This window comes from Cephus cinctus, unplaced genomic scaffold (assembly GCF_000341935.2).
Source record: "Cephus cinctus unplaced genomic scaffold, Ccin1 Ccin1_scaffold0462, whole genome shotgun sequence".
NCBI classification, from domain to species: domain Eukaryota; kingdom Metazoa; phylum Arthropoda; class Insecta; order Hymenoptera; family Cephidae; genus Cephus; species Cephus cinctus.
The window spans coordinates 808257-835992 of NW_014333138.1; the positions used below are offsets into that span (position 1 = coordinate 808257).

The window sequence follows — 27736 nt, forward strand, 5'->3', positions numbered from 1 at the left end:
ATCGAATATTTGCGACATGATATTATGAAATGGGTAAAGATTAATCGTTGAATGATATCCTTTCTCATATGGATTGATATATTTATGTATTTATGTAACACCGCGTGGACTTACCATTTGTAAAATCTTAAGGTGTAGAAAGGATTCTTTAATCTTGCATACGATTATTGTGGTCAATCTTTTTTCTCTGTACTCTGTATAATTATACTGTCTACATGTTAACACGTGGATAACGAATGGAACCTGGGTTTATAGTGATCGCTATCATATATAGGTATGAAATAAATTTGTTGAATCAACTTTTCCTAAATTTGCTGATTTGTATTATTTTGATATATCCTTTTGGGTTTAGGGAATTAGGAGTAATGCATTATTTTGAATTGTGGTATACTAAAGCTATTGAATTGTTTGGTAAAAGTTGAGGACATTTATTAATATCATTTGTATAAATATATTTAATCAACGATTCAATATGATTTATAAAGTATTTGTACAATTAGTATTGATATAAATATTGAGAGAAACTGAAAGAATAACTTATTCATTGTAACACGATTAAAAAGGCACGTGATTACAAAGAATGTTCATCTGTCAAATTACTTTGTATAGTAAGTCCATGTAATATATGAACATTCAAGCATATTGTATTAAAAAAGATAAAACCAAATAAAACATGCATCCCTCTTGGCAGCTTAGTGTCTTCTAATTGATATACTCTTTGGTTAGTAAAGTCAATGTCACGCTTGTGTAAGATAACAGTAAGGTTAAACAATTTTAACAACTTCAAAAATACTAGATATATGTTTTTAAGGCTCATATAGGTTGTCTCACTACACATTGTAAGATAACCATTGTTATAGGCAAGTATGATTTATCTCGACAATTAAAAGCGTGATTAATTAATTCCCTTGTACTTAGTAAAGAGATTATATAGAACACGGAGTGTTGATTTGAGATCCAAGTTGACAATATCTGTAAATGTAAGGAATAATTTCCAAAACTCCTATTAGTTTCACAATCTTATAAAATTATTCAATAATCTTTCAGATGTGTGTAAACTTACCTTCAGGTCTGGCTTTGGGTTTTGGTAGACCGACGTCCTGCATAAGATCGAATGCGAAAGATACGTTGTGCACTTTATGATCATGAGTTTTTGGTGTCAGGTGGAACATGCTTAATGGCACAAAGAAACCTTCAAGTAGACCCAGTAAGAGAGTCAAGAAAACACCATCGTGAAATTGACTGTCTAAGTCTGTCACTTCCAAGTGTACTTTGCTCAAGTGCTTATTAACGAAGGATACCAGCGACTATTTAAAATAATGGTAGAAATAAAGAAATGATTCTAAGCTTATTTTTACTATAACACTGGAAATTGGGAATACTTTACCTTTTTGACAACAGCAAGCTTGTCAGGTGCATGGTCGAACAGAGTGTCAAATGCATCGCGCTCACAGCGCATTCCTAGATCATCATACGTAGATGTAATTTCTTCTCGTACAGTTCTGTGATTCAACTGACCATCTTTCTTGCGTACAATTACTACTTGAATGGCAACTCTTTCAGGTAGTCTGACAGGTGCACGGAATTGACGCGCTAATTCAACAAGTAGATATAGAATTGCTACAATATTTCTGGAATGGACTGATTCTACACTCCACTTATATGGCGGATATCGTCCTAACACACGATTTGCTGCTGACAGCACTACAGCTAGCTTTTGTTTTTGCCCCTCCTCAGATTGTGTCACTTCAGGCACATCAAGTTTTCCTCCAGTTAACTTCTCTGTAATACCAAAAAACAAAACATTACTAATTAATCCTATATAGAAGCTAAAACTAGCTATAAGCAGCTTTTAAAACTATAAAACCTACCAAGTAATTTCTGGAGTACTTGTCCATCGTAAAGATCTTCCACAATGTCTTTAACAATAATTCTCTGATCCGCAAGTTCATCATTAATCCATTCAATCAAGACAAAAATAAGCTCCTGCAATTTTGGATCCTCCAAAGATCTTGGTTCAATCATAGACCGTTCTTCATTCTCATCAAGGGTATACTCCTCCAAAGACATATTAGTGTTTGCTGCATATCCAGGAGAGTCGATGGCATGTTTTCCTTCTTCCTGAACTTCTTGTACTATAAACAACAAAAGCTACTATATAACTTAACTTAAAAAAATACCTATATCGCCTGAAAATATTGACAAAATTGTTTACTCCAATACAGATAGTATCCAGTCCTAATAAGGATGTCATTTCACGTAACACCCACGAGAACAAAATTTCACTGCATCTCAATAATTAAACAAGTGAAACACGTCCTACCTTCCTTTATACGTTTCTTACGACCAAGTGTTCCAATTTTATCCCAAAAACTTTCTTCCTTCTCGTCTTTCTTGCCCGAAATTGGCGGACGTGGTGATTTCGGCCGAGGAGACGCCATCGTTAACGATTCTACGGGACACACCAAGAAACGTCACCATTAAGAATAAACTGGCCTCCCACGAATACAGGGAAATATCTGTACGCTCACATGATCATTCAGGAACATCAGTGAGTAGCTACAGCTGATTTGTAACTCACTAATGGATAATGGATTACAAAACTGATCGTTTTAAAAAAACGTTCAAGAACCGCGAAATTTCGAACACGCAGTTATTCATTTATACGTCACCCCTTTCTTCTTTCTCTCATTGTCCATAAAAAGACTCACCTGCTTTTAATCCCACAGACTTCTTTAGATCTACGCCTACAACAATTGGTTTCTCAGGAACCACTGCAGGAAATATAGGTTTAACACTCTTATATAAATCATCATCAGAATCCGAATCCGAGGGTATAGAAGCAACTATATGAGTTTCAATCGATGATTGTCGAAAAAGATTTCTCGCAATAGGATGCTGAACTTCGTCCTCCATTCTTGACCTACAATTGATCTCAAAATTATGCTCTATAATGCAAATTTAGAATCACCTTACCTTTATCTAATGAATTCCTTAGTTGAAATGTCTATTGGCGAATCAGAATAAATGCTTTGTAGTTATAATTTTTTAATTCTACAAATGCCCTGCTCAACAATTGAATACTGTAGCGATGACTAAACGTGTATGTTGAACTAGTTTTTAGAGCGTTTAAAAGCCACATAAGTTTTCAGGAGGAAATACAACATCCGCATCAGATAAGAAATGTCGCAAGTACTGCACCTATAATTTCTTATTTTTTAAGAAGTTATCCCCAGCTAAACTGGTCGACATATATATCATGTTGACTTTAGAAATGTTGACGGGAAAAATACACTAACTTTCGACTTTTAAAAATTCAACAGAAAGTTGACTTGACCGTTATAGTTAATTTTGGAAAAACCCAATGAGGAGTCAACGCAAACTATACGAAAATGAGTAACTTCGTAAGTTAAGCGTCAATCGTCGATAATTTTGCATTGTGCCATCATTAACATCTTGCACATATTCCTGGCATTTAATATAAATTAATATGAGTTGCATAGGTTTCACTGGATCTTTTATATCAGTTTAGGATTATTTAAAACGTATTCAGAATTTATTATTTGACATAAGTATCGATAAACATTATCTTTGTCCTTTTTAAAACATTGCGCCACATTAGAGGAAGTTAATAGTGTCGTTCATGTGAAAACTCAGTAGATGACTCGTGCGATACTTACATGATAGAGTCCCAGTCTAGAGGTACTCTATTACATGAGAATATAGATTAGTGCCGACGAGCAATTCGAAAAACAAGGTTATTATATATTATACAGGACCGTTCTATGTGAGAATAATGTCATTATTTATTAGATTATGTGAGAAAAACACTCGAATTATTCTTACAAAGATTCCAAATGTAACTGCATCATTTGCGACGACAGCGAAACCAGTAGATATTGAATCCAGTTAGTTTGTTATTAACCTATTATAATATTTGTAAGTAAGCCTGGTATTCTTATTGTATATAATATTATTGCAGCTGAATTTCGTGTGTTAAATTTGAAGTCGAAGAAAGTAGAAAATACGCGTAAGAAAACAAGAAGGGTTGAGGTACCACCTCCCAGAGCAAACCAAATGGCCGTTGATCAGGATTGGCCATCGGTTTGGCCTGGTCCTAAAACTTTTCATCCAGCTGTTGTTCCAATTCCTATACGTCAAGGATATAGTCTGAGAGATCAACCGCCTCCAGATAAATATGGCAACACAGAATTAATGAAAATTCCAAATTTTCTGCATCTATCGCCTCCTGCTGTCCAAAGGCATTGCGAAGCACTTAAAAAATTTTGTACCGAATGGCCTGTAGGGCTAGAGACTGAAGATAAGTGTAGGAAACATTTTCCACTTGAAGTTATTACATCGGATTATTGTTATTCTTCTCCTACAATAAGAGAGCCACTGTCACGTATTGTTACTTTGAGAGTAAAATTATCCTCCTTGTCATTGAATGCTCATGCAAAGGATAAAATTCTAAGATTGGTGAAAGATAAATACAGTCCTGAGACAGATTTCATAACTATCACAGCAGACAGATGTCCGACAAAGAAACAAAATTTGGAATATGCTGAATATCTCCTCACTGCATTATTCCATGAATCATGGGTAAGTTTATAATTCCCAATCATCCATTTTTTTCCAATATTTAGTCACATTACAATCCATACTAATAATTTTTCAGCGAGTGGAAGACTGGGAATCTGAAAAGGCAGAAGCTGACATGGAATATTATGACTGGGACAAGAATAAAAGTCGAACGAATTTATTAACTCTTCACGCTTGGCCAAATTCTCCAACTGACACAGACTGGGAATGCATCCCACATGTTGAAGAATATAAAATCGCTGTTTCAGACTTGTTTAATACCGGCGAAGATCTGCACACAGTGAATAAATATAAGGAAGCTGTGAAAAATGTGCTGAACTTAAAATGCGAGGCATAACAGTGATAATAAAACAATAGTAATATTCACGCACTAGATGAAAATACAAGAAATTCATTTCTTTGCCAAATATTTAGTATTCTTAACATTTAAGTACCTCTCACAGTAAAACCACATGCGCATTCAGTCACGCTTCACGCCATAATCGCGCGTCTCACGAAGTATCCCGTACAATGGAGACCTCGTGAAGAGATTGCTGCTACAGCTAGCAGTTAATCAATTGCGTATGGCCACCTTGATCATTATTCTGTCATTCTAAGTAAACATTAGCTAGAGAATGAGCCTAGAATATTCGTCACAGAGGAAGCATCCAAATTATAATAAACAGAGCTACGATCGAAACTCTGACACCATGACGAAGAAGTGGAGCATGTTAACGATACAAGTCACGCAATACCTATATAAGCAACAGCAATTTCAAGAATTCTATCGTATTCTAAATCCGAAGACGAGAGTGAGAGCACGATTTTTTATACTATGGAGATTTTCTGTACACTTTTATACGCGTGAATTATATAGTAGCTCTCTTTAAACTATTATTGGAATAAAATGCTTCGTGCTTTTCTCATCGCATCATTACTTTTCCTGATATCAAGTCTGATCGAGGCAGAAGAATCATATTCCGTAAAGAACACAAAAAGCAGTGACTTGTTCTCAATGTTCTTGACAGCACTAAAGGATTTACCGGTTTGCAAGAGTTTCTCTCTCTGTCAGCTGGTAGGACGCTTAGGAACAATCTCAGAAAATACATTGTCTCAATCAATTGATAATACTATAGAATATCAAGAAAGATCAAGAAAAAGTAGTAGTAGCCAAGCAAGAAGTTATTACAGTGGCTACGGAGCAGCTCCTGCTGCTCCAACATATTATCCGTAAGTATTTATTTTATTAAGATAATAGACCTGTGAATATAAAATATACTTCTTCTTTCTTACCCTTATAGGACATTCGACCCTATTAGTATCTTAGCTTCTTTGGCTTTTCTTGCATTCCTCTTGCAATCCTTTGCTTCCTTGTTCGATCGCTCAAGATCAATAATTCCTACGATCGTCAGCAGTCGTGGATCCGGGAGTTCTCAAGTGCCAGACGTTCCTACGCGTATTCTACGTGCTTTGGATGAATATGTATGTATATCAGAATTATCATTATTACAATTATTAGACTAAATAGTTCATGTGGGTAATTGAAACCTGTTCATTTATAGGAAGCAATTAATAAAAATTCAATAACTGATTCCAACGATGATAACGATAGGATTCCTTACTCGTAAAATGCAGAATAAGAGATTATAACTGATAGAAACTTAATACAACGTAAATATAATTAAAATACTTTACCTAACAGACTGCCTGAAATCTCATATATATATATATATTTCTTTGCAACACAATCGATAGTTTTCGTTATACAATTTAAACGCTACTTAGTGTATACACTGGGTATTTATAAAATGAATGTTAATATAAATAATATAAGTTATATTCAATAGTACTAATATCATGTGCACTTCACTAAATATCATTATTAATCTAAATAGGACTCATGTATTAGTAGATATACATTCTCAAAAGGGTGGTTTTTGAAACAGCAATAGCATAGCTAATAGAATAGAGTAATCCGTAAATTATCTGAATTTACAAAATGTATGCTAAAATATATTTGTTATTCTTCTTATGTTCTTAAACACCTTATTTTTTGTATTTAAAAGTCTTTATCTAAAATGGTCATTTTTACCACGGAACTCTACTGGAAGGTGGTGCTGCAGGATATCTGTGAATGAAAAATTGAAATGTGTGCTTCAATGAAAATTAATCTTTAATCATAAGTAAATCATGTAAACATTAATTAAAATAGGATATACGTGCCCCAGGTACAGTTATACGCACATGTACATATGTATAATAATTAGGTCACACGTTTATAGATACAGAAAAAAAATAAATTAATACAACATTTCTTTCACAGAGTTATTTAAAATCATAAGTTTAACTCGTCATAGTACAAAATTTCTCGAGTTATCTCACGCAATTCAATTTTATATATATTTGCCAAAGAAAAATAAACTTACTTTGACTTTGTATTTGGTCTCTGATAAGGATGCGTCGCAACTAATCCTCGTCTTTCCTTATCACGAACTACTTTTAATGTTCCCGCCGATGATTCCGCGGGAGCGACGGTCTTCATAGTTGATAAGGGGAAGCCACTTTGTTTATTTTTTAACTTATTTAATATGGCGATACTCTTGCTACTCATCACCGTCATGGTTTTATTCTCCTTGCCTGTCGAGTTAGTTGCTTTTGGTGAAGACTTTGGTTTTCCATTAGTAATCAACTTCTTGGCATGCTTGGCAGATGGCTGTTTAATATCTTCCTGATTTTTCTCAGAGAGCATACGCTTCTTACCCTTGTGGTCGTCACAGGAAAACGTGTTATTTAATTTCTCAGGATTTATGAAACCTGCTTCCGTTGTTTCATTGTCATCACATTCTGGCATTTCAAGTTTCATTTCATCATCATACGTTATTGTGAGATTTTGAGGCTCAGAGCCTGTTAAAGATGATGATTTAGCTGATTCCATTAATTTGTTTTCTACGACTTCACTGTTATTTTCATCATCATCGGAAGGAAATACCGAAAATATTGGAAAATCGTTATTAATAGGATCTGATAAAACGTCAATGCTTAGGCATGTCATACTGTAAAAATCTTCATCCTTATCCGTAGTATTTGAATCAGCCCATTTGATGTTCCTGACTCCTTCTAAAGATTTAACAAGTTGCTTGAATTCATTCTTCATTTTATCAGTCATAGTACCATAACCATTCATCATGTTATAGTAATTTTGTAAAGTAGTACTCATGGTTTTGACCATAGTAGAAAGAGACTGCATTTCGCATTGCTGCAGGCTGCTGATCTTCTTCACGTGATCGTATTGTTGTTGGACAACAGACCGTCTTATCTCTGAAGCTTGCAGTGCGACTTTGTCCGCATATTTACTAGCAAAGGCCTTAGAATGAATATGCGAATTCAATTCACGTAGTTCTATCTCAAGATTCCTCAATTCATTCCACAACGAATCTATTTGATTCCTGATTGCATCTCGTTGTTTTTTGAAATAATGCATTGACTTATTCACACGTAACTTACCACTGGCATTTTGCTCTTCTGGTAGCAAAGCATCAATGGCAGATGTTAAATTACACAATCTTGAGTCTGCTGCTTTTTTATATTGAATCCTACAGCATAAGATTTTGTCACTGCTCTCAAGAGATAAAACTTTTTCATATAGTGACTTCTTGTTCTCAAGAAGATTCAGTAATCGATTCCCCAATTCAGAGATATGCTTATTCTGTTCTTCCTTAACAGTTACAGTCTCTTTTCGCAATGGCGATACTTCTATGGCACCACTTTCATATGTCAATAATTTTTGTTTCAGTAGATCAATCTCTTTCTTTTGCTCTTCAACCATTTTTATATAGCCTGTGACATGCATCTGGCAGGAGACAATATTCTTCTTGATGTTACTCTTAATCTTCTTTGTTCTGTTTGCATATTTCAGAGTGTTGTATGTATCTTCATAACTAAGACTCGATGGACTGACGTTCGCGATCATTATTGTTTGACAATTACCGCCCAGTGAATCCTTCAGAAGTCGTGTCAGCTTGGAATCTCTGAAAGGTATATGTTTTATACCATCGGCTAAGTTGTTGATGCAATTACCCAGTGCCAGAAGGGATTTATTAATATTGGCACCTTCCTTGAATCTAGCACCTTTGCAACCGGTTGCTGATGCACGCTCAGACCCAGCCAAATCAATCATAGACAATTTTACCCGCTTCACTTGACCATCTAGTTTATTAATTATATTAATATAAACTTGAAAGACAGCGTGACTACGACTGCTCTCTTGATTTGCGTCGGTGGGATGTTGCGTACGACTTTTATTCCCTTTGGCCAGCAAAGCTAATAACTCATCTGCACTTTGAATGGCCATCACTTTAAGTCCAGCAACAATGATACCAGATCTTCCATCATCGCGTATTTGTAAGGGGTTACCTTTCTGAAGTAAGTCCTGTACATTTTCATTATATATTTCTAAATAAGACACACCCAGTGTAAAATCACGTTGATCTTTCTGAGCATTTATTTGCATAAATAGTTCAGCCATTGTACGATATGTTATACCAAGATCATCCTCTTTTCCCAGCATTGTATGTGTCTTTCCAGCACCAGTAGCACCATACGCAAACACTGAACAATTATACCCATCAAGTAAACCATTAATAAGCTCTTTAGTGCTACCTTCAAATATATCAGTATTTGAAGCAGTCTCATCAAAAACACGATCAAAAATAAATTGCAGCTCCTTGTTTTGTTTCTTCAACAAGTCTCGTCCTTTCTGTGCAACACCACGATAAAAAAATGGATTCTCCTCTTCTTTCGGATCAAATATCAACATTTTATCATCAATAACTTTGACAACAGTTCTAAAATTGTCTTGCTGTTCGCGTTCATTGTGAGGACGTACACGAACGATTACCCTGACTGCAGTTGGGGATCCAGTTTCAGCATGGACAGCCGGAGTAGTACTTCCACTAGTGCTTGGTCTGGATGTGGCAATTGTTCCAGAATGTCTTCTTCGTCCAAGTTTTTTAACTTTATATGGAGAAAACGTTCTTACTGCATCTTTTTTATTGAAAACCATTTTGCTGGAAGATGTTTGATCCTGGGTACCAAACAGTAAAAAAATCTCATATATGACAGGTAAGCGATCACGCAAAGATAAACATGCAGAATTACATACCAGATTGTTTATCGTCTATTATACTTACAAAATATTTGTAGCCACACCAGGCAATACTTTCGTGCGTTACAAAGAGAGTTTTCTCTATAAAATATCATTCACTTCTCGTCAAATAAACGCCGGGCGAAAGGAGCGTTAACTTCACAAACCGTTGGCATTACACTTAACTTGAAATTCAAATTATAGTTCGATAGATGACTACAAACAGGCGCTGTAAGCATCCGGTTGTGTTCCATAAAAAGATGAAATTAGGTCAAGGAATGTTAAGAAGTGTTTGATCTATATTTATTGCAACTGGAATTTATCTGAGGAAAATAAAGTAACAGCACAATTGTCTGTTGCCAATCAATCATTAACAACGTATTAAACGCAATAAACAGATATCATGTTAATAAAATCTTTACATATATGAGAATTAGCCGTTAGGTTCTGTCGACCGGTCTGTTGAGGAACGAACGGAGTATCTCCCGAACTAGGCAACAAATCAATGTAGTTTTTCCTTTCCGATTGTGAAAAAGGTAAGATTTGTCAATTTATTAATTATTACTATTCAATAAACGTTTTGATTGATGATTTTTTCATACGTAGTCATAATGACATAAGAGGAATCAAGCAATATCGTCGTATTGTTGATAAACTAAACAATTGTTGATACTGATATCATTTTTCTAACCTACGGAGAATGTAAAAATGTGCTGGAAAAGTGGCGGACGATATGAAAATTAATTATTGAAGTTTGACCGTCAAAGTTCAGGCTTTTTTGACAATAGGATGGTTTTACGTGGCGGCACCTGCCGCTTGGTTAAAAGGTGCACTAACGTTGGCATTAGGCATGTCAGAACGTTACCACGTTTAACTCCACAAGAGGTAAATTTATATTTAAAAGTAGATCACATAAATTATCAGCCTATGTTTTCTTTAAGCTATAACATGAAATAGAATATCAAATATTTATTCAAGACTAATATTGGAGTATCGAATAAAAGTAATATCTATATGAAATATTTTTTATTCAGATACATCAATTTTTTGTAGGTCACGTCAATTTTACAAGCTAATGAATATACCAAAGATTTCGAAGGTCCTGGGTCAATTAAGAGCTATGATTCCAATCAGCTTGCTTCTAATAACCCTATTGAAGATACAAGATCTGAAGCACAATGTCTTCTAACTAAAGGTAAACTCAATGTTTGTTGCATGTAAATTTATATTCAGTTGTAGTGTATGTCTTAAGTGCATAAAGTAAAATCAATGTATTGTTTAACTGCTCTATGTACGAATTGCAAATATATATGTATCCAAAATAATTAATAGTATTAATTTTATATTGCTCCTATTGTGTATCAGTTATACAAAATATCGCTTCACAGAAACATTCCATGCTTTTATTAAATAAATAAAATACTGTGCTCATCTATTACATGGACAATCTGTAAAAACAGTTTAAATACAACTTTCACCTGCACAGGCATGTTATTGGGAGTGTTTGATGGTCATGGAGGTGGTGCCTGTGCTCAGGTCATTTCAAAAAGACTGTTCAACTACATCTCAGCATGTTTACTTCCTCCGGAAATACTGCAACAATACTTAGACTCCATAAAAACAAATAGAAATCTAGAGCTGATCAAAACGTTCAATGACAAAGTTGAATTTGTCGCTGAAATCAAGGAACTGTACAGGTCCAGCTTCCTAACGTTCGTTAAAGAACTTATAAAAAGTGGCTCACCAAAGGAATTTCAAATGGAAACAGCACTGGAGAATGCTTTCCTAAGATTAGACAATGACTTATCTACAGAGGCGTTGATAAAGTCAAGCAAAAAAGAAGCAGCACGAACACTAGCAGTGGCTATGTCTGGTGCTGTAGCAGCTATAGCTCATATTGACGGCCCTCATTTACACGTAGCTGGTGTCGGCGATTGCCAAGTAGTCCTAGGAGTACTCTCAGGTAAAAATGCGAAATTCCTAACTGTATTCACTCCCCAGATAAAAAATATTAATTGAACACATGTTTTTCAGAGAGTGATGGGTGGTCCACAAAGATGATGACAGTTGAGCACAACAGCGATAATCGTGATGAAGTAAAGAGGATATTATCTGAGCATCCTCCTAACGAGAAGTCCACTGTCATAAAAATGGAGCGTCTCTTGGGTCAATTAGCACCGCTGCGTGCACTCGGAGATTTCCGGTACAAATGGAGTAAAGACATAATGAGACAGGTGGTGGTACCGTTCTTGGGCGAAACAGCCATACCACCAAATTACTATACTCCGCCTTATTTAACGGCAAAGCCCGAGGTCAAATATCACAGGTTAACTCCTAGAGATAAATTTATAATAATTGGAAGTGACGGTCTTTGGGATTTAATATCGCCATTACAAGCCGTACGACTGGTAGGCGAACACATGAGCGGAAAAGTAACACTTAGTCCGCTCAGGTTACCTCGCAAAAATATGAAACTCTCAGATATCAATGAGATGCTATTACAACGTAAGGAAGGTTTGAAGAAGAAACCTTTGGACGGAAACGCGGCGACTCACTTATTAAGAAATGCACTAGGTGGTACAGAGTATGGGATTGATCACGGAAAGTTATCCCAGTTATTAACCTTGCCAAGTGAAGTAGTGCGGGTTTTTCGTGATGACATAACAATAACTGTGGTATATTTTGACTCTGAATTTCTAAGGCACTGCCCTCCTTGATGGAACAAATATCCCTAATGTGATATTTTTACAGTGTGCAGACTTTTATTTTGTTTTGGATGTCAATTGTAAATTCTCCAATTTACTACAGTGTATAGCTTGTTATTTATTTAGTTAACAATAAAAACAATTTACATAAGAGCGGTATTGTTATCAATAACACATACATATACATCGCGTAATACACGTTTCCGTAGTTTTATTTACTTCAGTGAAACTCGTAATAAGCCTGCTTATTCGTTATTCATTCCCGGTAATTCTATCTACGCGCTGGACGTAGCTTAAGTATTTTTTTTTGGAAGGCCCTTAGAAGATTGAAAGAAATTGGAAAACGGAAATATGTATAAAAATTATACGAAGAAGCTATCCACGATGAAATGCACTTTTTTAACAGCTACTGGTCGTTTGACATATTCAGTGAGCTTTGATTGTTTTGTATCAAGTGACACCATCATCTATTAATGAAAAGAAAGAGAGTAACCCGTACTAAAAAGCTTGGACTTTAAATTTCTTTTTTATCCGAAAATATAGATCTTTCTATGATTTATCTTATGATTCTTGCCAGTATAAAGCAGAAAGCTTATTTAATTGAAGAAAAATATATTGCAAGCGTGCAGCATTTCATCCTTATAAGGAATTAATGAAAATTCTGTTTTAAGTTACTTTATACAAACACTGTAGAGAGTCGTATCCGAGAAAGGAATAAGGCAAGCGTGTATAACTGTGTTTTAGTTTCAGGATGTGGAAAATTCATTTATTTTTTCTTCTTCTATTACTTATTTTTTGCTGTAGCAAATCAAGATCAACCCTCCTGACCGAAATCTTCCTTAAACTTCTCTAACTTTGCCATATCGTCCTCATTTACAGTTGGACGCGTAGTAGCTAGAGACTTCCTCATGTCTTTCTGTAATTAAAAACGGCAACGCGCGCGATTGATAAAAATTCAAATATTACCGCAGATCCAATTTCGATGATCTTTATACAGCATATTTTTGAATTAAGTTAAATACTAAACTATAGAAAAAGTTTGAGATTATTGAATTAATTTACCATGGTAACTGGTGGTTCAAAGAGTTTATCCCCGTCAACATCCATCCAAGTCATCTCGATAGCTCCTGGAGACCCTGGTGAGCATGGGGTAAGTAGATCATCTACGATTACGTTTGGATCCTTTGGTGAGGGTCCTCTCACTTTTTTGAAGTGAGTGGCAGTTTGAACTTGTCTAACCGGCTGCATCAAGGCATCACGTACTATGATACTTATATCAGCCCCAGAATAGCCTTCGGTGGATGCAGCTAATTCTTTAAAATCGTCTTCTGTCAAGCAATGAGCAGTATTGCCCAGATGAAGCTTGAACATAATTACGCGAGCATGTTCTTCAGGTAGGGGGATGTAGATTCGCTTTTCGAATCTTCTTCTAATGGCAGAATCCAATACCCAGGGGATGTTAGTAGCTCCCAGTACCAGAATACCCTCGTTATCAGTACCCACGCCTGAAAGTTTATGAAACTATTTATTCTGATACTATATGTCTTATCATATTCTTCATTACGAACTTATCAGACAGTCTTATTTAATGTAGAATTTGTTTCAATGTACGTTACGAGCTCACCTTGCATTTGAACTAAGAATTCTGTTTTTATTCTCCTTGCAGATTCCGATTCATTGTCAGAACGCGATGAGCAAAGAGAATCTACTTCATCAATGAATATTATGCTTGGTTTATGCTGACGAGCTAATTCGAATAAATTCTTCACAAGTTTTTCTGATTCACCTAGCCACTTGCTTACCAAATCAGACGATGACACCGAGAAAAATGTGGAATTGTTCGCTTCCGTAGCGACTGCTTTTGCTAGGTAAGATTTACCAGTACCTGGTGGCTATAATGTTCATTTAAAAAAATTAGCCATTAGTGATATTATGGAAAAGTTAATAAATGACTTTGGTGTTACATTTATTATTTTCAATGACTATTAATAGAAACTTACTCCAAAAAGCAGAATACCCTTCCAGGGAATACGTTTTCCTGTGAAAAGGTGAGGAAAACGAATAGGTAAGATCACGGCTTCTTTCAATGCTTCCTTAGCCCCATCCAATCCAGCAACATCGCTCCATTTAACTTTTGGTTTCTCAATGACAATAGCTCCTTCTAATTTGCTTTGTAGTTTCTTCTTCTCCGGATCATTGTCACTGTCGCTATCCCCACTATCACTTTTTTTATCATCACTCTTAGATTCACTTTCTCCTGCTTTTACCGGTTTCTTTTTACCCTTCTTTAAGTACTCCTTCAGCTTTTCAGCTCTATCCAAGTACTGCATACATTTCGATCTTATACTTTCCTTTGCTCTCTCTCCTTGGGCCTCATCTAGATTAACGTAACATAAGTCCCAATAGATTTTTAATGAGATGCTTTACTTTTACTTTATGATATCATCAAATACTCGGATATCGGTATACGCACACTTCATGGAATGCAGGAAGTATTCCACAGCATGTTGATAAAGTTTCAAAGCTTCCTCATAGTTTTTGTTACGGTCTTCTTCAGTCGCTTTGGTTACCAAATCTATAGCTTTCTGTAAATTTTAATATTGACCTTTTATCAATTACATTCCTTAATGGATTATCACGCTGGTATAAATTTACCTGCAATGTTGTTAACGCTGCCATCTTATTGTCAAAAGACTCCTCCCTAACCTTCTACTGCGAGTACAGAAGGTAGTTTTATAGAAAAATTCTACAACGGTGAAACACTTATAGGTCCATCCGAAGTAATGTTACAAGTCACACTTTACACAATTATAAAAATATATTGACATGTAGAATGATTCGCGTCGGAAACAGCTAATACACTTTTACTGGCGCTGTCAAATTGTAACCTTCAAAATTTAACTTTTGACGTCATAGATGACATATTTTTATCCGAAGTTTCAACCAGAGAATGCTGACATAAGTCCACGCGATGTGCAATAGGACCAATCGGACTAACTAAAGTCTCGTTCACAGGCATGCACAATTACTCATTTCCGAAAAATAATTTAAAAAGTTTCTTTATTAATCTAAGATAAATTATACAATTATTTCATTGACGTTTAATCGAATCTATTTATGATTGCATAAGAAAAGTTAATTTATAAGAATCCATTTTCAAATAAAAAAAATAAAAATGGAACTTTATGTACTCGTAACGTGCAAAACAATATGCAGGTTGTTTGTTGCTGTACATGCATTTTTGTTTAATATTTTACAAATCATAATCCTGTAACGTGTGCATTCACAATTATTGCTGATAAAAGTTTGTGCAATATCTGCTTACCAAATGAAAATTGTAAAGATAGCCTGAGTTAGCATATACTTCTTGGGGATGCACCTTGCTATCTGGTGAACGCATGTGCACACGAGCTCCCAACAAACCACGGAGTCCGGAGAGAACAACCTCGGGCTGCCGATGGATCTTTTGCTGTGTTTATACTTGTCTCTTGTTTTTGTTTGCTCATTCGTGCAGGCCTAATCTTTTGACAAAATTATCTTTGTCTTACTGCAATCAAATTAAAAACTCCGACACACGAGAAATGCATGCCACGCGGAGTTGATAGAAAGTTAATTGGTTCTCCGTATATAGCTGGGTCTTCGGGGCACTGGATTTACGCCAAGGAAGGCAGAGAAGAAAATCATTCGACCAAGTACAAATTGTTTTATACTATTTGTTTTATCTCCTACGAATTTACGTTCCATTATCGTATCGTCTAGTGCATCAGTATGGGGTGTGGCTCACCGGTCCTTTGTTGTAAACCTATTATAGGCTATGTCCGAAATAGCAAGTGCAGTCGGTCGATTTTCAAGGTTAGGGTTTCGGTGAAATTCAATTTGTCGTATATAGCATACCCACCTGATCGGGTGTGCTGCGCGATATTATTGCGAATTACGAAATCAAAAGGGTGTGTTTTGTAGGTGCTGTGTTCTCATTATTCAGTACTCTTTTTGAAGCTAATGCACTTGCAACACTGTATAATTGATCGTTTTGTTTGAAATTATTTAATCTTTCTTTAATCCTTAATATTATTTTCATTTGTGCAACTCTTTATCTGTGGCTTTGGATGGGTCTAAGACACAGTGGGATACTATGTTTGCATTTATCACAATTGATTATTAATTCTGGATACTTATTTTGTTATCATTGAGATGTTCTTAACAATCACACGAACAGGGAGGATCTTGTGTTTATGGAGAAAAATTATTTGCAAACAGACTTAGTTATTTATTACTTTTCTGTAGTTCAATTACAATACATGGTATTGTTTCTATAAGTATAAAGTGATCTGATATGTATATTTGCAAGTTAATTTTTCTGTGTGTATTATGCATGAAGTTGATAATTTTAATAGAAGTATATACAGTGAATAAAAAGTTTTAGTAATCTGATTCTTAACATTGTAAAATCTTAAAAAAAATACTTCCTTACTTATAAACTTATATTAGTAATGAAGAATGCTCCAATAGAACTTAACAGTTAATTGTATTATATAGACAATGAGAAATTTGTCAATGGTGATATTTTAATTTAATAATTTCTACTCAGTATTGTTCCAAAATTTGTATAGACAGACGTAATCACTATTAAATTGTAATAAATAGCCACTATTTCCTCCTTTGCAGATAACATAGGACGTGCAACTTAGGCCAGTAATGTCCGTCCCTTCCTCATCCACTAAAGGGATAAGTGGAGAGAAGCCAGGAGGAACAAGTCCTAGCCCAATTGAAGGTGTAGATGGTGTACCAGGACCAAGTTCATTGGATCCCATGCATTCAGCATTGCCACAAGACGGAGAATCGGAAGATTACGGAGAAGAAGCTGAAGAAGACGAGGATGATAGTAGTGAGGAGGAAAGCGAGGTAAATTTAACGTGAACATGATTGCACTGTTTAGATAGTTAAATTTGGCATTTAAACTAATACAAATGTAACAATGTATTAAGAAGGAGGAAATCCTTGATACAATCTCTACATTCTATCGTTTGCTGCTGATAAAATAGGTTAGTGATGCTGGTTTATTCTGTGATGCCGAGTGCGGGGAAGAAAATGACGGTAGCGACAGTCACTCCCCAGTGTTAGACCTCCAACCGCCATTACCACAGCGAGTTCAGAGTCCCATTTTACATACTTGTGTTCCCCTGGACGTCGTACAGCCACAGAGGAAACGCAAAAGCGAAACGGAATCCAGTTTACCTTGCAAAAAGCTTAATCCAGAGGATAAGACTCATACGTAAGTATATTTTAGTTCGCTAGAAATTGACTATAATAAATGTATAACTAGAAAATTATACGATTTATCCATAGTTTGTTTTTGCAATACTTGAAACACATGCGTATATATTTTGTTATTTCTCTGTGACAGGATTGTTAAAAAGTTGGACTATAAGGGAAAGCATGTAAGATGCGTTATACCAACAAGGGATAATCCGCCGCCTGAAATGAGTAGTTGGTTATTACAATTTCAGGTATGTTCAGTCTTGATGAATAATATTAAAAGGGTCATAAATATTTCATTGTAATTAAACTCCTAATGTCAAAGTAAATCTACGAATAATTATCCACTTGTTGTAGCGATGGTCAAATGCAGAAAGGATGTTGGCTATAGACGAATTAATAGAACGGTGCGAACCTACGCAAGTGCGCCACATGATGCAAGTGATAGAACCCCAGTTTCAAAGGGACTTCATTTCCTTACTTCCCAAGGAACTTGCCTTATCGGTTTTAGCCTTCCTAGAGCCTCGTGACCTTTTACGCGCGGCACAGACATGTCGGAATTGGCGGTTCCTCGCGGACGACAATTTACTTTGGAAAGAAAAGTGCAGAGCCGCGGGTATAGACGACCTGAAGGACTTGCCATTGTCGAAGCGTAAGAACTGTCGAAATTCCGGCAATTGTTCGTCACCCTGGAAGCAGGCATACATGCGGCAGCATAATATTAAAATGAATTGGAGAACAAAGCCAATTCGACCACCGAAAGTTCTTAAGGGTCACGATGACCACGTTATCACTTGCCTTCAGTTCTCCGGTAACCGGATAGTCAGTGGATCGGATGACAATACTTTAAAAGTATGGTCGGCGGTTACGGGGAAGGTAAGTACAAAAAAAAAGGATCCTCTATCCTGTTACATGCTATTGACAGACTTTCAAGTATCTTGTTCGCTCGACAGTCTGTTACCACGTCTCAGAATTCTCCATGATTATTCTATCCTTATGAATAATGTTACAGTGCTTGAGAACATTGGTCGGTCACACGGGTGGTGTTTGGTCCTCGCAGATGTCTGGCACAACAGTGATCAGTGGTAGTACCGACCGTACTTTAAAAGTGTGGAATGCAGAGACTGGCCAATGCATTCACACCCTATATGGACATACGTCGACAGTGAGGTGTATGCACTTGTATGGAAATAAGGTCGTCAGTGGTAGCAGGGATGCCACGCTGCGAGTATGGCAAGTGGACACTGGTGAATGTTTACACGTGCTAGTAGGACATTTGGCAGCAGTAAGGTGCGTGCAGTATGATGGGAAGCTAGTGGTCAGTGGAGCTTATGATTACATGGTCAAAGTATGGAATCCTGAACGGGAAGAATGTCTTCATACGTTACAGGGACACACGAATCGCGTTTATTCTCTTCAAGTAAGTATGCGACGATCTTTCAAAAGAATTACATTCTGTAGGAGAGTAATGTGAATTTTACGAATTTCTTGTCAGTTTGATGGTGTTCATGTGGTGAGTGGATCCTTGGATACAAGTATAAGGGTCTGGGAGGTGGAGACTGGGGCTTGTCGGCACACCCTGATGGGTCATCAGTCTCTGACGTCGGGAATGGAACTGCGTAATAATATTTTGGTATCTGGTAACGCGGATTCGACTGTCAAAGTCTGGGATATTGTCAGCGGTCACTGTCTACAAACACTTTCCGGTCCTAATAAACATCAATCGGCAGTAACTTGTCTGCAATTCAACAGCCATTTTGTAATTACCTCGTCCGACGATGGTACCGTCAAATTATGGGATGTAAAAACCGGTTAGTATTCTTGTTATACATATTAATATATTTCTTTTCCATTCTATTGACATACTGCTATAAGGGGATCCTTGTATCATCTGACACAAAATATTTTTTATAATTCATGATCTTATTCTAGGTGACTTTATAAGGAACCTAGTGGCTCTGGAAAGTGGTGGAAGCGGAGGTGTCGTGTGGAGAATTCGTGCAAGCGACACGAAGCTAGTGTGCGCGGTGGGCAGTCGCAATGGTACCGAGGAGACTAAACTCCTGGTGCTCGACTTCGACGTCGAAGTGAAATAGTCTATCTTCTTGTGGGTGGGACCGCTCCACTATGTGACTTCTGTACATACTCTAATTAGGTAGCGTAACCAATCTACTGTACAATGTTTCATGTATTACATGGTGTGATTGTGATAAGACTGCATGTGAAAAAGAAATTCCGAGAGACCAAGGAACGCGACAGTGGGAATGTCATGTGCCGCTCGCGATCTCCGAAGATGAGGAGTCTGATGACGATGGCATTAATTATATTAGCTATGGGATGTACCTATTGCGGTGTACAAATATGAGATTCAAAAGACTCGAAACAAACTATGGTGAATAAGGAGCTTATCAGTTTAATTACTGAATTATCGCGCTGTTACTCGATTCGACGATATCGTTAGTATTATAGATGATGCAATTTCTCGCGAACATTATAATGTCGCAGTTCGTATGGGCGTTTAAGTAGAGCATTTGTTAAATAATTAAATTTAACAAATGCAAAGGACGTACTTACTGTGCTGTCGGAATCCAAAGTGAAGATGCCTCGTTTCGGTACTCCTATGCTCATTATAAAATCTAATCGAACAGAAATTCAAGAAAATAGAGTTCAATGATCTTGGAGCACTTTGACGAGAGCAGAGGTCGACATTTTTTTATCACTGTTAGCGATGTTCTTGTGAAGTAACATCTTTTTCTTCCTAGAGGACGGGGGGGGGTCGCTTCTGTCAATTTTGTAGAATCTTTGTTCCCTTGAGCTGTTCGAGACTGAAACTGAAATAATCCTTACTTTTTTGATTCTGATCATCCAGGTAACTCAATCATTGAATTCAATCGGAAGTCATGTTTCCTTGTACAAATTATTTCCGCCCTATTACCATATTCTTTTGGATGATAGCAACGTTTAATAATTTTTATTCTTAGTAATGGTCGTATAGAATGTTAGTTGCCCATCGTATAACGTAATGGAGATTGCTGAAATTCTATGGGGTAATAAAAAGAACTGTATTTTTTGATGAAAAATCGTAGAATCAAGTAGAGTATAGTTTTATCTAGCGTACAAACAATTACGACTGGGACACAATATAGTAAATTAGTTCCTGCATTGTTTTAATGAAAGCTGTAAAAACTTGAATTGTAAATCATATTATAAGTATTTTATACTTTCTTTTATGTTATACCTTTTCTTTAATTTGTTATTGACTAAAGAGATCTATGTGAGCAGGAAATATTTGATGCTTTATAATCGCAGACCATTAGCCGTGAGGTTCGTCTAGGATTCATATGTTTATGTAAAATCATACAGCAAGATAAAAGCTGAGGAATATTGTATATGGCGACATGACTCCGGCTTGATACATTCGTGCTATCAAGAGTAACGAACATAATCGAGTTGCACCGTATCAGATAATCAGCGACAGTGTGCGTTTAAATAAAAATTGTTAAGCTGTTCAAGCGTAGTAAAGACGAAAAAAAAAGAAATCACGAATGAATTATTAGGGCATTATTATTTTTTGAATTACAAGTTTCGTTTTCATTATTTTTATGAATGTACTATTTATTTCTGTTAAATTAATACACAAATGGGACATAGGTATGAATTATTGCCAAATATTAAATCATTTATTGCCGACGTTCTTTCGGTAGAATTTTAATAATTTGCAAGGAGCAGAATTACTATTTTCGTTGGGAAAAAAAGATTAAGAGAGAATGCATGTCGAGAAATGGTATTGTCGCATAAATCCGGCCTATGATTATTAATGTGACATCGAAGAAACGATTCTTCACATCTGGCTCGATTTTTTATAGAAATTTGCCATGAATCATTTGTTATATACTTTTCATTTCGTGCTAGGAATTTATGAAGGGATACTGTACAATATATATCATATCTAAACACTGCACTAATCGTTCTGGAAACTCATCACTTCAGACTATGTTATCAGAACTATCATTGTCGTGCTGAATCATGTGCTCTTTTGTATTAATTAGTCGGTTCATACATTGTCCATAATATTCAATAGCGTAGTCCAACAACACCGTTGATATCTCACATTATAAACACACATTCTACACAAAAATTTTGTAGATACTGCAATCAAGGTGAAAACAGTTGGTTTACTATTCTCATATTCAAGCATAAAATCATAACATATTATGTGCCTACCAAAGCCGATAACATTTTAAAAAGAAACATTGTAATGCAGCAACTTTTATTGGGTGAGCACAATGTTGATTATATATTAGAGCGCTTAGTTCCTGGTCATAATGGTATAGCGTTACTAATAAAAATATTTTTATTATCAGCCACAAGGCTTTCGATGTATCAAATAAGTATAACAGATTTAATTTCCAATTGGTATAATCAATATTAGTTTATATTATTTTGCCTTGCATCTTTCAATTTCTATATACGATCCCTACCGGCATTTGTTATTAATAATAATAATACTGTTAATTTCACTGTTATTGTGTACAGGAAAGATGTCATACATGGAGCATTCTTACGTGCCATAGTCCAGTGTCCATCGATAGGAATTCAATAGTAATCATTTAAAAAGTGTCTTGAACTGCATACAGTATATAGCTCAGAGTTACATCCAACTGCGTTAACAATACCAGTGACAATCAAAGGAACCAGGTGCAACACTCTTTTGTCCCTTTGTTTATATACTGTATATATCACCACAAATCATCATGTAACAGTTAAAAACCTATAAGAATACCACTTTTTGTATTTCTACATTTGCAAAACAGAAAAAAGAGGAAAGAGTGTACAAATGTAAAAGATATTGTGCTCATTCAGGAGGTAACTCGTGGCTTTTTTGTGAAATCACACGAGGGTGCATATAGTTCAAGCATTTACCGAAATTTGTGCCTATTTCCCAGAACTCAAAAATGATCTTTACAAAGGAAGAGAGAAAAACATGTAATTAAGTGAGAAAATCAGCGACGGGGCAATTCGAAAGGTATAATTAAATTGTAGCGTTTAATTAATTTTAGTCGTGAAATTTACAGAATATAAGGATTACTTAATGTTTATCAGTTAAAAATTTACTCTTGTATCATTTATACAACGTAAAGTATTGCGTCTCTCGACAGGCAGGTAAACGAAGTATGTCGTAATGTATACCCAGCAAACACAATATTACAAATAATGCACATGCTAGTTGGAATGTGTAGCGTTACATGTAACATTGTATTTACTGGGAATGATAAGCCAATGCATGACGACCTGCTACGCAGTATCCTGAAGTATCGAATTCTTTAATTGAACAATCTCGTGCAATGCATTCAGCTTATTGCGATAAATACTTTTAATTAATTTGTATATTTTATTATCTCCCAGCAATGATGGTTCGCGAACGTCTTTACTTCAATTCTTTCCTTTTTTTTAGCATTAATCACTCGAAGGAAATTAAAGAAGAGACACAATAATTATCATTGAAACAAATCTCCTACGGAACCAAACGACATCCGTTCATTACTTCTAATTGTAATTAATAATAATGACCCTCATACATTGAGTAAAGGTGTATATAGCCTACTAGTATTTTGCATTGTACTTTGTAATGTAATAGTTTATGCGACATTAGGCATATCCGAACTGCATTGTGCATGTGATATGTATTCTTCGGGAGTCACGACGTTACTCTCGTGGAGGACTGTCCTTGTGTAATTCCCCTTATTTATAAATTCATGTTGTAATTAGGCAACTATTGTAAAAAGTTTCACACAATGAAAAATCAAAGTGAACTAACTGTTGAGTCGATATCAATAATTGCTTATCATTTTTTGGATTGATCAAAGCTGAATTGGGAATCTGTAGCGTCGATCAAGCGATAATCATTGGTTTTTAAGATCCGTATATATATATATAAAAAATAAAAAGATCTGGTTCCCCGTAGCACAATAATGAAAGTTGCGTTAATTAGTTTTTGTGCAATACAACACGCAGCTCGTTCTCCTAACAAGTTTTACGTTTAACCACGTATAGATTATCCTGACTCGACGATTAATTAAGGATGTCGATTCAAATAAAACTGATACTGCCTATTGACAGCGATCAATGGGAATATTTGTCGGCATTGTTATAATTATTATCATGGTGCGCTAATGGATACTCTTGGATCATGCGTGTAACATTGCCGGGACGTAATCCCTGTAAATGCATCTTTCTTTATTGGACCATGGCCATTCTAAGGATCGTGTTTTATTTGTATATTGCTCAATAGTTTATATTATAAGAATGTGTTATCTGTTGTATCATTTTTTTTATAAGAAATAGAAAATGTTGCTGCATTTTATATTCTCTGCGTTTCTTTGGCATTACTGCTTTTCTCTGAGGATCCAAGTAATCCATAAGAATCGAATTAATTCAATAAAATCCTTAGCGCATTTTTAATAATATTTTAACTTTTCTTCACTCCTTTTATTTATTTTAAACGATGTTCCGTTTAATTTTCAGAATTATACAGTCAATTCGATGGAAGTTTCATGTTTAGCTTATAATATTTTGTACAAGGATTATAACGATATAAGGAAGCATTATATTAAGCAATTATGTCTCAATAATGATGACAAAAGTGCACTCCTGACAAGGAATATGAAGCTCATTGTTTTTCTCTTCTAAGTCTTCCTTATGTACTACATAATTACTTCCACACCTGCACTGATAAGTCATGAACTCTTTATCTTCTGTGACATTCAATTCTTTTGATGTTATCCTTGAATATACAAGAATATTCTCCCTCTCTAATTCTGCCTGCCTGCATTCTGCATCGTACTCCGCTTTGGATTCGCTGTCCTTTAAAATCCTCCAAGCTTCTTCAATCTGTTGAAACTTTTCTGTACTCACTTCTCCATTAATTATCTTATCAGGATGAAATTGCAGTGCGAGCTTATGATATGCTCGTCTGATTTCTTCCACTGAGGCTGTTTTGGAGCACTCAAGAATAGTGTAGTACTCGTATGGATCCATAACTTATTATTTTCATTATTTATTCTTAAAGATATTTAAATATTACCTTTCATCTTAGCAAATGACGTATATCATCAGTAATGATAGAATAACTTGTATGCAAATGGTTCGTAGTGTACTATCATACAATATAAATACAAAATAGTAAATATGCGATACAAATACGCACGTGGCACTATTCGTCTACAGGTCTGTTTAGATCAACAGAAATACAAATTTAAAATTATTATCTGCGCAACAATTAATTAGGGTGTACGGCAAGTATTTAATTCGAACACCCAACAAAACCATATCGTTTTTTGAATTCGATCCTAATGCAAGTCAAATTCGATATTTAATTATCAATTTGAAAGCTATGAATTCTAACGTGAAATAAATACCGCGCAAAAGATGAAACTTGTTCAAAAAAACACTGTCTACGTCTCAATCTAATGATGTGGTAATTGGTGATGAAATTCGGAGTTGTTTGCCATCTTGAAATTTCGTCTGGATTCTTTGCTTAAAAAGATAAGGAATTAACAAATCGTAGACATTTCTACTTGTTAGAAATATTCGGGATTGGTCAATTCCTTTAGATGAGTATTAACAAAACCGATAAAGACCGTGGTGTAAACGTAGTCATAGAGTGCAGTGATATAAATCTTGACTCACATTTCTCGTCGGCACTAAAAACCAGTTAAACATTGTTTACCTATAAAATATTTGGACAGATTAATACGAGATCAACTTGTTCCAAAAACCAATGAAACTTACTCACATTCACGTTGTTCTTCCGTGTAAACAAATCTACCTACTGTTCACTCTCTACATATTAATTGTGCATCTAAGGCTACAAGCAACAAATATTTTTGTGGATGACGTTTGGTCGCAGAAGTTTCATTTCGGTGATTATTAATCGTTGGATAGTTTTTATTCCTTTTAATTCTTTTCGAAGTTTCATTCACAATGGAGTGCGTATTTCATGAGAAGGTAAGAATATGCTTCACTTAGTGCAGGTAGTGATTCTTATTAAGTAGGTTGGTTGGGATTATGACAGAAGTCACTTTGGTTACAGCAAGAAGGATATTTATGTGCTCAGCATTGCTTAAATGCTCTCCTCCAGGGGCCTTATTTTAATGCAGTGGATCTTGCTAATCTTGCTCACCAAATGGATGAGGAAGAACGTATTAGAATGGCAGAAAGTGGAATTGACAGTGAAGATTACAAGCTATTCTTAGAGGTGGAAACTGCTTTGGCACATATTTCTATTAACAAATGATTAGACTTAACAGTGCGACTCCTATCATCAATAAATGGTTGCATTTTTGTGTTTAGCAACCATCTGGTAATATGGATGACAGTGGATACTTTTCAGTACAAGTTATTAGCAGTGCATTAAAAGTTTGGGGCCTTGAGCTTATACCATACAACAGCACTGAACCCACAGCACTGATGGCTCAAAAAGATCCTTCGTAGGTTATTACGTAATAATTGTTTCAAGAAGCATGCCATGATCTGTATTGAGATCGAAAGTTTTTTAATATTTTTGCCTGACTACATTTTACAAAATAATTGTACTTTGCTTTTAGACAAATGAATGCATATATCTGTAATTACAAAGGGCATTGGTTTACTATACGGAAACTGGGACATCAGTGGTTCAATTTAAATTCAATGCTGAGTGGGCCCCAGCTTATATCAGATACATACCTTGCTATGTACTTGGCTCAGTTGCTACAAGAAGGTATGTCAAATGCACTTTTAGTACGTACTGTATTCATACAAAAAGATAATATTTTTAGGCTACTCAATCTTTGTTGTCATTGGCACATTTCCACAATGCCCTGCTGATGATGTACTTCTGCGCAATCCCATAGTAACAACACTGAAAGCCAAGTCAAATGCTGAAACTGCAGCAAAACCCATTTATACAGGATATCGATTGGGTACTAACGATGAAGAAGAAGCAAAAATCCTCAAAACTGCAATGGCTTTTGGACAGGTCCAAGTTCCATATTCAGCCAACAGTTTGGCAAGTTCATCCATACCAGGGCCGTCTCATACTCAAAATACATTATCAAGAAGTAACATCACAAGAACTAATACAGATCCAGTGATGGAGAGGCCTCGAGAACGCATAATACCTATAAAAGTAGAAGGTCGTGATCCTGAGGATGATGATGAGGATGCAGAATTGCAAAGAGCTTTACAGCTGAGCTTGCAGGATGGTAGTGATGATATTGGCAAGTCTCTTAAACTGAGATTGGATCTAGATACTGATGAACAAAATCCACACATACCCAATGCATCAGAATCTGCCGATGAGGATGATGAGTTAAGAAAAGCCCTGCAATTGAGCCTTGAATGCGTAACAGCTCCATCCACTCCAGATCCAGATGATCTACGTTGGCGTCGATTGGCTTATTTAGGTGTACACAACAGAGCATCAAATAGTGAACCATCACCAAAATTGAATACGTAACAGTAATTATTTTATTCTTATCAACATTGATATTAAAACGAATTTAAACTGTACATTGTATTTAACCAGTTATTAAGGGGGAAGAATGTTATTTTATATACTAATATTATTCATCTATGTTCTTAATAAAAGTCTAATTCACTTCGTGCTTAGTTCGTCGTGAGACTTGTACTCGTTCATAATTTAATTCTAGTCAGAGTGACAACAAAATAATGTGAACCAGTATATTGTACTGGTCGCGCAATTTCATTGTTATGATGCCCTGGGCATTCTGTACTGTTGTTCTGTCAATATTATTCTGTGAACTTTTTCGCGCATATTGTACTTGCTACAAGAAATATTCCGTTTTTGAATTTCATATGACACTGCACAAATGTTCAATACAATATATATACGACGTTGTTGTTACTTAAGAATTGTATAATAAATTATGATGGTTTAAGGGGTTACGTCACCCTGGACGCCCAAAGTGGAAGCGGAATTCAACAATTTTATTTTAACTCGGGAATAAACGGAAGAAGTTTCATCTTTGGCACAATTTTGGGTCATAGT

General features: G+C 35.7%; 9 protein-coding genes across 24 annotated transcripts; 5 read left to right on the forward strand and 4 right to left on the reverse strand.

The window, feature by feature from the left end:
- Positions 1 to 431: 431 nt before the first annotated feature.
- LOC107267979 (beta-parvin) lies at positions 432 to 3121 on the reverse strand. 2 transcript variants are annotated; one of them, XM_015740219.2, is made up of 7 exons: positions 2977 to 3121; positions 2712 to 2923; positions 2324 to 2452; positions 1872 to 2135; positions 1388 to 1782; positions 1064 to 1307; positions 432 to 972 (listed from the first exon to the last, which is right to left on the reverse strand). In XM_015740219.2, exons 2-7 carry the CDS (start codon positions 2914 to 2916, stop codon positions 896 to 898), a joined length of 1314 nt encoding a protein of 437 aa, XP_015595705.1. In that variant the 5' UTR covers positions 2917 to 2923; positions 2977 to 3121; the 3' UTR covers positions 432 to 895. The 2 variants fall into 2 exon arrangements, with proteins under 2 accessions (XP_015595705.1, XP_015595706.1); XM_015740220.2 differs by lacking the exons at positions 2712 to 2923; positions 2977 to 3121 and adding an exon at positions 2532 to 2575.
- LOC107267980 (28S ribosomal protein S35, mitochondrial) lies at positions 2534 to 5011 on the forward strand. 2 transcript variants are annotated; one of them, XM_025085212.1, is made up of 3 exons: positions 2534 to 2551; positions 3983 to 4602; positions 4679 to 5011. In XM_025085212.1, the coding sequence occupies exons 2-3, from the start codon at positions 4078 to 4080 to the stop codon at positions 4937 to 4939; spliced, it is 786 nt and encodes a 261-aa protein (XP_024940980.1). In that variant the 5' UTR covers positions 2534 to 2551; positions 3983 to 4077; the 3' UTR covers positions 4940 to 5011. The 2 variants fall into 2 exon arrangements, with proteins under 2 accessions (XP_024940980.1, XP_015595707.1); XM_015740221.2 differs by lacking the exon at positions 2534 to 2551 and adding an exon at positions 3686 to 3908.
- A 270-nt stretch (positions 5012 to 5281) lies between these two features.
- LOC107267981 lies at positions 5282 to 6283 on the forward strand. The gene is made up of 3 exons (XM_015740223.2): positions 5282 to 5811; positions 5883 to 6063; positions 6144 to 6283. The coding sequence occupies exons 1-3, from the start codon at positions 5489 to 5491 to the stop codon at positions 6207 to 6209; spliced, it is 570 nt and encodes a 189-aa protein (XP_015595709.1). The 5' UTR covers positions 5282 to 5488; the 3' UTR covers positions 6210 to 6283.
- Positions 6284 to 6400: 117 nt separating this feature from the next.
- LOC107267975 (kinesin-like protein KIF18A) lies at positions 6401 to 9930 on the reverse strand. The gene is made up of 3 exons (XM_015740212.2): positions 9771 to 9930; positions 7008 to 9664; positions 6401 to 6709 (listed from the first exon to the last, which is right to left on the reverse strand). Exons 2-3 carry the CDS (start codon positions 9641 to 9643, stop codon positions 6670 to 6672), a joined length of 2676 nt encoding a protein of 891 aa, XP_015595698.1. The 5' UTR covers positions 9644 to 9664; positions 9771 to 9930; the 3' UTR covers positions 6401 to 6669.
- Positions 9931 to 10009: 79 nt separating this feature from the next.
- Positions 10010 to 12582, forward strand: LOC107267976 (pyruvate dehydrogenase [acetyl-transferring]-phosphatase 1, mitochondrial). Of its 6 annotated transcripts, XM_015740213.2 has the most exons (5): positions 10010 to 10260; positions 10331 to 10609; positions 10778 to 10919; positions 11211 to 11687; positions 11759 to 12582. In XM_015740213.2, the coding sequence occupies exons 2-5, from the start codon at positions 10514 to 10516 to the stop codon at positions 12439 to 12441; spliced, it is 1398 nt and encodes a 465-aa protein (XP_015595699.1). In that variant the 5' UTR covers positions 10010 to 10260; positions 10331 to 10513; the 3' UTR covers positions 12442 to 12582. The 6 variants fall into 6 exon arrangements, with proteins under 6 accessions (XP_015595699.1, XP_024940976.1, XP_024940977.1 ...); XM_025085208.1 differs by lacking the exon at positions 10331 to 10609 and having other exon boundaries at positions 10037 to 10260; positions 10759 to 10919; XM_025085209.1 differs by lacking the exon at positions 10331 to 10609 and having other exon boundaries at positions 10037 to 10260.
- Positions 12528 to 15389, reverse strand: LOC107267977 (vacuolar protein sorting-associated protein 4B). The gene is made up of 6 exons (XM_015740217.2): positions 15085 to 15389; positions 14903 to 15014; positions 14430 to 14806; positions 14054 to 14321; positions 13492 to 13934; positions 12528 to 13345 (listed from the first exon to the last, which is right to left on the reverse strand). Exons 1-6 carry the CDS (start codon positions 15106 to 15108, stop codon positions 13244 to 13246), a joined length of 1326 nt encoding a protein of 441 aa, XP_015595703.1. The 5' UTR covers positions 15109 to 15389; the 3' UTR covers positions 12528 to 13243.
- A 370-nt stretch (positions 15390 to 15759) lies between these two features.
- LOC107267965 (F-box/WD repeat-containing protein 7) lies at positions 15760 to 24049 on the forward strand. 5 transcript variants are annotated; one of them, XR_001537719.2, is made up of 9 exons: positions 15760 to 16121; positions 17095 to 17331; positions 17472 to 17701; positions 17834 to 17936; positions 18043 to 18561; positions 18698 to 19105; positions 19181 to 19496; positions 19618 to 19840; positions 22222 to 24049. XR_001537719.2 is itself a non-coding variant. In XM_015740197.2 (8 exons), the coding sequence occupies exons 2-8, from the start codon at positions 17125 to 17127 to the stop codon at positions 19779 to 19781; spliced, it is 1947 nt and encodes a 648-aa protein (XP_015595683.1). In that variant the 5' UTR covers positions 15761 to 16121; positions 17095 to 17124; the 3' UTR covers positions 19782 to 24049. The 5 variants fall into 5 exon arrangements, 2 of the variants coding, with proteins under 2 accessions (XP_015595683.1, XP_015595684.1); XR_001537721.2 differs by having other exon boundaries at positions 23141 to 24049; XR_001537720.2 differs by having other exon boundaries at positions 15761 to 16121; positions 19618 to 22711; positions 23141 to 24049.
- On the reverse strand, positions 23940 to 25444 carry LOC107267970 (dnaJ homolog subfamily C member 24-like). 5 transcript variants are annotated; one of them, XM_025085213.1, is made up of 4 exons: positions 25375 to 25441; positions 24830 to 24914; positions 24770 to 24787; positions 23940 to 24677 (listed from the first exon to the last, which is right to left on the reverse strand). In XM_025085213.1, exons 1-4 carry the CDS (start codon positions 25405 to 25407, stop codon positions 24304 to 24306), a joined length of 510 nt encoding a protein of 169 aa, XP_024940981.1. In that variant the 5' UTR covers positions 25408 to 25441; the 3' UTR covers positions 23940 to 24303. The 5 variants fall into 5 exon arrangements, with proteins under 5 accessions (XP_024940981.1, XP_024940984.1, XP_024940983.1 ...); XM_025085216.1 differs by lacking the exon at positions 25375 to 25441 and adding an exon at positions 25104 to 25243; XM_025085215.1 differs by adding an exon at positions 25104 to 25221 and having other exon boundaries at positions 23940 to 24914; positions 25375 to 25444.
- A 75-nt stretch (positions 25445 to 25519) lies between these two features.
- On the forward strand, positions 25520 to 27665 carry LOC107267969 (ataxin-3). The gene is made up of 5 exons (XM_015740207.2): positions 25520 to 25692; positions 25778 to 25942; positions 26038 to 26174; positions 26292 to 26446; positions 26505 to 27665. Exons 1-5 carry the CDS (start codon positions 25669 to 25671, stop codon positions 27182 to 27184), a joined length of 1161 nt encoding a protein of 386 aa, XP_015595693.1. The 5' UTR covers positions 25520 to 25668; the 3' UTR covers positions 27185 to 27665.
- Positions 27666 to 27736: the final 71 nt, after the last annotated feature.